The sequence below is a fragment of the Lepidochelys kempii genome, chromosome 23 (genome assembly GCF_965140265.1).
Source record: "Lepidochelys kempii isolate rLepKem1 chromosome 23, rLepKem1.hap2, whole genome shotgun sequence".
Taxonomy (NCBI): Eukaryota; Metazoa; Chordata; order Testudines; family Cheloniidae; genus Lepidochelys; species Lepidochelys kempii.
Genome location: NC_133278.1, coordinates 4378100 through 4387812, shown reverse-complemented (window position 1 = coordinate 4387812; position 9713 = coordinate 4378100). Strand labels below are relative to the sequence as shown.

General features: G+C 52.7%; 1 protein-coding gene across 1 annotated transcript in view; it reads left to right on the top strand.

Moving 5' to 3' along the window:
- Positions 1-1209: 1209 nt before the first annotated feature.
- The window catches only part of NPAS1 (neuronal PAS domain protein 1), a 73256-nt gene continuing 64752 nt past the window's right edge, over positions 1210-9713 (top strand). The window contains exon 1 of the mRNA XM_073321710.1: positions 1210-1407. Within this exon, the coding sequence (XP_073177811.1) occupies positions 1248-1407 (160 nt within the window). The 5' untranslated portion in view covers positions 1210-1247. The remainder of the gene's footprint in view (positions 1408-9713) is intronic.

The window sequence follows — 9713 nt, the reverse complement described above, 5'->3', positions numbered from 1 at the left end:
GCAGAGATACCCCTATGGTGACTGTCAGCTAGCTTGTGCTCACGCTACGGGGCTTAAAACAGCAGTGTAGACATTCCCACTCGGCTTGAGTCCAGATTCTGAGACCCACCCCATTTTCTGGGTTTCAGAGCCCAGGCTCTGGCTCATGCAGGAACATCTACACTGCTGTTTGAAGCCCTGAAGCTTGAACCTGAGTCAGTTGTGGGCTTGGAGGCTCAGTGCCATGGGGTTGTTTTTTTGCAGTATAGATGCACCCTTGGTGCTTCAGAGAATACGTTCCCTCTTTGGCTGTGGATGGAAGGGGGGCCTAATGAGGAGGGCTTCAGGTGACCAAAGTTCAATTCGCTGCCCCTTGGGAGGGTTGCTTAGGCTGCTCCAGCCTCAGTTTCCCCATCTGTAAAAGGGGGATGTCTTTAAAGGGAGGTTGGGAAATCCATGAATCTGGAGGAGTTCAGTGCTGGAGGTACCAGATGCACTATTTTAAAAAGTGGGATTTAAAGAAAAAAAAAGCAAGGGATATTTTTTTTATTTGTTAGGCCTGGGGTCTGGAGTCCATAGAGCAGACGCAGTCTGGGAAGCAGCAGGACCAGCCCACTCTCAGACCCCCTTGCCACGATGTCCTGTCCAGAGCCAGATGTAAGGGTGGATTTCCGCTCCAGTGCCTGGGTGCTAGCAAATGAGAACGAGGGGACTGAGCCTTCGGGATGCTGGGTCTCTGTTCTCCGCTCCAGTGTCAGACCCTCTGAGCATCCCATGGGCCAATAAATTCCTCATGTATCCCTTCTGCGTTCCTCAGAGGCCCTGCCGATTTAGCTCCTCTACCCCTCCGCACACATCCTGGAAGGCACAGCCCCTTTCCCATGTTCCGGCTACTGAGCACCAAGCAGTCTGGGCCCTTCCGAAAAATCGGGGGGAAAAAATTCATTGTGTCTGCACCCACAATGGAAAATGTTCCGAAGCAGCATTGCATTGAGGGGGCAGGCTGGGTGGCTGCACGTGAGGTGGGCGGGGGCTTGGGAGGCGGGGGCCCTGTCTGGTGGCTGCGGGGGGACCAGTGTTGCCTGGTTGAGTTGGGAAGATGGTGGGTGGGGAGCAGCCCCCCACCCACAAACCCTCGTGCTCTCTAACCCCGGTCTGTGTGTGCTCCCCCTCCCCGCAGTCTGCAGGCCCTGCGGAAGGAGAAGTCCCGCAATGCCGCCCGCTCCCGGCGCGGCAAGGAGAACTTCGAGTTCTACGAGCTGGCCAAGATGCTGCCCCTGCCCGGCGCCATCACCAGCCAGCTGGACAAAGCCTCCATCGTCCGCCTCACCATCAGTTACCTCAAGATGCGCGACTTCGCCAGCCACGGTGAGCCCCCGTGGGGGCTGCGGGCCGAAGGGAGCCCCCCGCCCGGCCCTGCCGGCAAAGGTAAGAGCCAAAAGCCGGGGGGGAAGCAGAAGGAATCAGGGCTCCCCTCACTGCATCCACCTGCAAGAACCCCCCCTTAGTGGTCAATGCTGGAAAAAAAAAAATAACCCATGGGTCATGAAGCAAAGAAGGATTATACTCCATTTACTGTCTCGTCTATCTAGGGAGGTATTTACACTGACCCCCCCATCACCATGGTATCTGACGCCCACACAACCCCCCGTGGGGCAAGGCAGGGCTGTTGACCTAGCATGACCAACCCTAAAGGTGTGAAAATCACAGCTCGGACCTCAAAACTTCATGAGATTAGCCAGCTCCGAGCACATGAGATTATTAATATTATCTTTCAAAATAATAATGAGGGGTTTCTTGTCTGTCTTTTGTTTAACACCCTCTGCCCATCCCCTGGTGCACTGGTGACCATTACTGGTGCCAGGGCTCACTCTTTTATTAAGCTGATTCTCAGGCCCTGCTGCAGAAGTTCTCCCCCGCACATCTGCCCCTCAATCAGTTGGGCCTCTCCCCGCCCCATCGGCTCTGCCCCATATTTGTAATGAGGGAAGTGAGGTGATTAAGGATCTGGGCCTACGTCGACTCATCCGAGGCCGTACAAGAAGGAGGAATTGAATCCAGGGCTTGGCTAGCGCCCCAGCTGTGGCCATTCTTCCCCTCGGCTTTCTGCCCCAGAGAGCTTATAAACTAAATAGACAAGACCGGCCACGGCCAGGAGGGGAAACCAGAGGCCCAGGTTTGCCCATAGTCAGACAGCAAGTCCACTGTCGAGCCAGCAATAGAATCCAGATCTCAGTCTGGTGCCCTAGTCGCTGGCTCTGAAATATTACCCTAGAAGAGTCCCTTCATTAGCTGCTAGCAGCAGTAGACTCTTATCCTGCGTGTGGACCAGCCACAGCAAATTTGGCCAGCTCCTGGGGGTTCCTGATGTGTGCCCAGTGAGGGCATTGTGACTCCTCCATTCCCCCCCTACTCTCCCAGCTCTCCCTGCCCTTGTCCTTTCGAAGGGGCATCGGCTGCTCCATTCCGACACATGTGTGCACTCCCTCACACCCAGAGCACACAGAAAATAGCATTGATTAGCCATGCAATAAATCACCATTTAAATAATGCAGCTTCCAAGTGTGTAATTAAGCAAATTAACTGCCTTGGAAGAATACAGGCTTCCAGCGATTTCTGATTACTGTCATTACCCGCGGGGTAGTTATCAGGCAAATAACATGTGTTCCCTGAAATAGGGATAAACATCTGCCTATTGTTCCAGGGGAGCTGGGGAGACCAGCCCCTTGCTGTCCATCCCCCCCGCACCACCACCCCCGGGACATTCACGCGTAGACGGATTCCGACACACAGCCGGCTTAGTTTGCGTCTCCTTTGGCGCGCGGAGCCAAAATCTGTTGGCAGAGGAATTATGATAATGACGAGCTTGGCAAGAGGATGCCTGAGAACTCGATCTGCTTTTGATATCATTGCAGCTGGATCTTAGGCAGGGGGGGAAAGGAGGTGCCATGATGGGGAGCGGGGCCTAGGGGTTGTGAGTGGGGGGATCAGGATTCCTGGCTTCTGTTTCTGGGAGTTTAGGGGCTAGAGCCAGGGGATGGGGAGGACTAGGATGCCTGGGTTCTTTTGCTGTATTTGGGAGGGAAGTATGATGGAGGAGTGTAGCAGGGTGGTCACCCGCTCCTGCCCTGAAGGGCTTGAAATCAGCCCTGGGGTGGGACTGTGGCTGGGAGCAAGCAGTTCCCGGGCTGACTGGGGGAAGCAGGCTCAGCGGGGGCCACGCCCCACGGCCTTATCAGAGAGCCGTGGGCCAGGAACACAGAGTCTCCTCTAGCCGTGGAGGGAGATGGGCCTGGCTGCTGGGGAGCATACCAGAGTACTTCTGAGGTGGCGCTGGGCTGGGGGAAGGCCAAGGTTGCTGGGGAGCTCTGGCCTGGAAACCCCCCAGGCTGCAGGCCTAGTGGAAAGCCAGAAAGGGTCTTAGGGTTGCAGGGGACAGCCCACGGGTAGGCAGAAGCAGCAGGTCCAAACCCCCCTTGCCAGTGATGATTGGCTTATACGCTGCAGTCCGCCCCAGTGTGCGGGGGCTCAGTGGTGACTGGCAGTAGCCAAAGACTGAGGCGAGGTGGGGATAGTGGGTGGGGGTTCCCCGGGGAGGGGAGACCCAGAGACTGGGGGGGTACTTGCCGGGGGCAGCACCCTGGGTAAAAGGGGCACCGGTGTCCGGGAGGGACGCAGGGGCCAGCGGCAAGCAGGACACCGGCCTGTAGAGGGCGCTCCGGAGGCTGGAAAAGCTAATTCCCTGAGAGATCAGCAGGAGGCGCCGCAGGGGTGAGTCCCGCCCCGTGACAAGGGGTTAGAGTGTGGGGAGGAGGAGTCAGGACTCCTGGGTTCTGTTTCTGGGAGGGCAGTATGGTTTAGGGGTTAGAGCCAGGGGGTAGGGAGGAGTATGAGTCAGGATCGCTGGGAGAGGGGGTGTGAGCAAGGGTTTAGAGAAGGGTGGGGGCCTGGGAACCAGGACTCCTGGGTTCTAGTCTCAATTCTGACACTGCATGACCTTGGACAAGGTTACGCTAGCTCTAAAGTGAGGATCCTAACCTGTCTCTTGGCTTCCACCTGCAAAGCACGCCAGGTGCCAAGCGATAACTGCAAAGCTTTTCCTGCAGGCTATTATTTAGGGGGTAAGCCTATATTTGAGCCCTTTCTTGCCTCAAAAGTGCCCTGCGTGTTATGACTGGACCCCCACCTTTGCAGTAGGAAATACCCTCGCACATTCAAATATCCTGGTGAACGTTACTTTGAAAACAACAAACAAAATAATCCCAATTTCCTGACACCGTGTGAGCTGGGGAGCAGATCGGAGCGCTGTCGTTATTCCTGATAGATAATCCTGAGGCACGGGGTCACACAATGAGTGGGGGTTAGAACCCAGGAGTCCTGACTCTGAGCAGCGCTTGTTCCATTAGAATACAGGTGACCTAGGGGTCGAGTCATGCTGATGCACCGTTCTGGTACCCAAACTTCCTTTTGTTGGACTGGCACACTGGTGTGGCTCTGTACAGTTATAATCCTTATACAGCACCTTTCATCCATGGATTTCAAAGCCTTCTTTGAAGGCAGTGTTTTGGCTCTAATGTTTGGGGAAACTGAGGCACACAGGATGCGACCACAGCCAGCTGGGAATCTTTCAGCTAAAACACATTTTTGTCAGAAAATACCGGTTGGTCAAAAGGGAACATTTCCTCAGGAAATTTTAGACAGACTTTTCACCGGGGGGGGGGATTTCCAAATCATCCGTGTTTTGTTTTGACATATTTTCAGAATGATTTTCTGATTTTTCTGCTTTTCTAGTTCATAACTACTTTTTGTTTAGACAGTTCAGCAAAATCAGAATAATTTTTATTTTTTTAATGCCTGAAATCAAAAGGAAACATTTCAATTGACCCCAACTCAAATATTTTTTTTTATTTTATTTTTCGGTTCGTGAAAATTTTTGAGGTTTCGACTTTTCTTCCTGATGTGGGACGGGAAAACCTTTTGATATCTCACCACCAACTCTAGGAGAGATTTTAGCCTGGCAGAGATGGGAATAGGACCCCATCCTGACTCTCAGGCCAGCAACCCGCCCACTAGGCAACACTGCCTTAAAATGCTCCTTTACTGCTCTCAGTCCATCTCTGAGCCTGTGCAGAGAGGGCAGGCAGTTGCTGCTGCTTCCCACATTCCACCGGCTGGGGTAGGGGAGTTATTCCTGATCCCTTTTGGGGTTGCCGTAACAGCATCACCTGGGTTCTTGACGCTTGTATCCTCAAAGATGAGGAGGGAAACTCAGCTGCCCTTAGTGGGACTAGGGGAGACGGCTGATAGAAATCATGGTTCTAGGTCATCAAAGGTGTTTAGCTACTGAAGGGAGTCAGGCAAGTAAATACCATGCAGGATCTGGGCCCTTGTCACCGCTCCCGGATGTAGCGATGTCTCTGTGTTTGAGTGAGAGATCCACAAGGGTTATAACATAACTCCGCATCTCTCCTGCTTCCCACACCTGCCTGGGCTCAATTTCCTTCCTCCTACAGGCACCGAATCATTTCACAGGACCCTGGATTTGGCAATTGCTCTGGTCCTAAAGTAATGCATCCCCCTCCCCATTCTCAAATAAAGCTGTTGACCCGAACCATTTCTAGTGCTAATTAGCATCTTTGACCCGGGGCCAATTTCCTAATCAATTGCATTAGTGAAATTAGCAGCATTTATGCTGACAGCAAAAGTCTTCCAGGCTTAACCAGGGAAAATATTAAGGTCACATTGATTAATAATCAGCAGTTTATTAAACATCTGCAGAGAGCCCAATTGCTCAAATTGCTCCTAATTTGACAGCAAAGGCAGTCTGATTTCCCTGAGTCATCCAGCCACCCAAAGCTGAACTGAATTCTGGAAAGAAAAATCCAGCAAGATGCTGCCAGTTTTGGGGATGGATCTCTGAGGTTTGAAAAGGGGCCTGCTGGCTCCAAGACCAACTTCTGTTGTTTTGGTGGGTGCTGGGAGTCAGGGCTCTGGGGCTCTGCTCTGACATCTGGGAGGGGAGTAGGGTCTAGTGGGTTTAGAGCAGTGGGGGCCTTGGTGTCGGGATTGCAGGGTTCTGATCTCAGATCTGGGAGAGGGTGGAGAGGTGTCCTTTGCTTTAACCACTAGATGAGGAGTCAGATTTCACGGGCCAAGATTTTCAGACCTGGCTAGAGATTTTGAGAAGATGCTTTTAAAAGTGTGGGGAGGGGGGCTGATTTTCAGAAAATGCTAATCACTCGCCCTCTGAAAATCAGCCCCTTCTAGGTACACAGCTTGAGACCCCTTAAAAGCAAGGCCCCCAAAATGATTAGTCACTTTGGAAAGCATTGGCCTGTGGGTAAAACATGACTGGCTCTTGTCTGTGCATGCACCGATGCCCTCTGCTGCATGGGATCAGAACTGCTCACCTGTGTGTCATAGACCCCCTATACTCCTAACAGCTAATGGTAATTCTCTTTTAGTTGAAGTGGCAGGGTCTGGGCTTCTGAAGCAGTGAGGTCTGAGTGCTAGTTCAGCCTTGACATTCTGAGTGGTCACGGTGTACTTAGCATGGTGACTTGCATGTACTTGTAAAACACGAATGGTCTGCTGAAATGCAGCGATGCAGAGAGGTCTGTGTTGTACTGTTTAGCAGAAGAGTGTGAATAATTTATTTATTGAAAGTGGCTGAGGAGGTGGTAGGAAAACAGCCCCCATCACCTCACCACAGCATCTGAGCACCTCTCATTCTTCAACCTCACAGCGCCTCTGGGAGGCAGGGCAGAGCTATTATCCCAATGTACAGATGGGGAAACTGAGGCACGGAGAGGCAAAGTGACTTATCCAAGGTCACACGAGCAATCTGTGATGGAGTAGGAGATTGAATGCATTTTATTTGTGCTGAGTTAGGAACATGTGAACTACCAGGCTGGATCAGAGCTGCGGCCCATCTAGCCTGGTTTCTCGTCTCGGACAGTGGTCTGTGCCAGATGCTTCAGAGGAAGGGGTATGAACCCCAGAATTGCAGATTTTGGATAAAGCTGCCCCCACGTTTCTAGATCTAAGACCGGAAGGGACTGCTGTGATCATCTGGTCTGACCCCTGCATAACCCAGGCCAGAGAACTTCCCCACAATAATTCCTAAAGCTGATCCTTTAGAAACACATCCCACCTTGAATTAAAAATTGCTAGTGATGGAGAATCCTGGGTAAATGTTTCCAGTGATTAATTACTCTCACTGTTAAAAATTTACTCCTTCCCAAGGATCGTGGTGGATTCTCCATCCCTGGCGGTTTTTGAAATCAAGATGGGATGTGTTTATAAAAGAACGTGTTTAGTTCAACCAAGAATTAATTTCTGGGACGGATGACAGTAGCTAGAGCAATGAGGCACTGGGAGTCAGGACTCCTGAGTCCTATGCAATCTCTGGGGGAGATTAGAGTTGGGTGGCATGGTTCTATCCCTGGCTCTGGGAGGGGAGTGTAGTCTAATGGTTAGAGCAGACTGGGAACCAGGTTCCAGAAGGGCAGGGAGAGATCAAATCTAAGCATCCCCCCGTTTGTGGTCTGACTTGGAGCCCACCATCAGCTGTGCTAAATTTCCTCCAGCCTTGTAGCAGAACGAACGAGCATTGGGCTGCAAAGGGTTAATGCAGGCATATGGAATTTGTCGAGGAGTGATGGCGAGTTGGGGGGAGGCCACAGTGACCGAATTCTTCACTTTAACGATGTTATTGTGCATGAGAAGGAAGCCGGGGGGACAGTGGAGTGGCGTATGGGCTACACATCTGTGAATCTTCTTTTCAATCAGAGCAATGGGATAATTGGCCAGGCAGGGTTTGCACGGTGGGATTCCTGTGCAGCCAAGGAGCAGAGAGCTGTGTGCGGATTCACCAGTGCGTCCCCTGGCGGGTGGGGAGCAGCTGGATTGGCTTTCGGGCTGGGATTCTCCCAAAGCAGCCCTTCTTCTAGACGGAGGTCTCGCTGCTCCCTGCTGGAAGGCATTTGCCGCTGGGGTAGAGCGTGGAAGGCAAGGAGCTGTTTTTAACAGCTGGGCACGTGGCAATTTAGGACAAGGAGGACTGTCTGGGAGAGAAACAGGGAGGCAGAACTGCCCTTTGGGCATGATCCTGGGGCTCTTGCAAATGGACTCTGGGCCTTGGTTTTATACCTGATCCCAAAGACAGCATCTTTGGCTACCCAGACCCATGCTGCAGCATTGGAGTCAGTGCTGGCTGCCAGGGGAGAGCGCTCCCTCCTGAGCCCCCATCTGGCAGTACAGTGTCCCCTAGGGCTGCACTGGGACATTGGGGTCAGCTCTGACTGCAACGGGGGAGCACCCCCTGCTGCGCCCACTCCCTCCAGCACAGTGCCCCCTAGGGCTGCAACGGAGAATTGAGTCTGCTGCGAGGGGAGAGCGCCCCCTGCTGAGCCCTCACCCCTCTGCTGGTAGCACAGCGCCCCTAGCTCCATACTGGGGCTCTGGGGTCAGCGCTGGCTTGGAAAAGAAAGTGGATTCTATTGGATCACTTGCCCTGCTCCCTGTGTTTTAACTTGGATGTCTCCCCACTAAGAACTTGCCAACTTCATAGTGTGACGGGTGTATGAGAGATAAGATGGTTGGCGGAGGGTGGGCACTGGCGTGAGTTGGCTACAGCAGCTGACAAGAGCTGGTGTCACGCTACAGAAAGTCGATCCGCACCCCATGGTGGGGGGAAAGATAGCTGGATCTTCAACCCTGGGAAGGGGGGTTGCGTGCAGGAGACCTACAAAGGGCTCACGGGCTTGGTGACTGGAAGGGCCTGTGCATTCAGTGACCTCAACGCTTTGAGCAGAGCTGGGCAAATAACGACAGAAGAGAGTTTGGAATCAAAGCCCCGAGTTTGGCTTGCCATGAATCTTGGGGGTTCAGCCAGAACCCCCTCCCCTCTGCCCCACACACACACTCCCAGAGCTTAGAGCAGAGAAGTGGTCACAGCTGGTGAGCCTGGACAGCAATCTAAATTTGCCCCCAAGAGTTTCATTTGGGTGGACCAGTCCTTGAGGAAGGGAAGGGAGCGTGAAGACAGTCGGATGATGCCTTGGCAAAGCAGGAGAGGATGCTAAGGCATGACGGTTCAATTCATCTCTCCAGAGCCTGATTCAAAGGCCCCTTTCAGCACTCTGGCCTTGTTACTGGGACCTTAAAGCGGCCATAAATGACACTCACCCCACAGTGTAAATGATAATCAGCCCTGTAGAGGCTAAGGCAGAAGGGACCATTCTGATCACGTAGTCTGACCTGCGTAACCCAGTGATCCCTGCATCCAGCCCAGACCTTCTGCTCTCGCTGGAAAGACGCCGAGTGATGGACCAGCCACGCCAACCCTGGGGCATTTGTTCCAATGATTACTCCCCTGCCCCGTTAAAAATGTTCACCCCTGTTTCCAGTCTGCATTTGGCCAGCTTCAACCCCCATTCATGAGTTCTTCTTCTGCCTTTGTCCGCTCAATTAAGAGCCCTCTGTTGTCAGAAATCTCCGGGCGTAGGTGCTTGTAACCCGCAATCAAGTTGCCTTCTCTTGAATAAACTAACCAGGCCAAGTTTCCTGAGGCAGATTTTGTGGTCCTCTTGCCTATGGAGCCGGGAGGCGTGATCCTCGTGCTCTGAATGCACGGCTGGCTGAGTGGATCGAAGCATTCAATGGATAAAAATATCTCGTATTGTTCAGCAGACACCAGCTCTTCTTCAGCCAACAGCTGCACCCTGAATAGG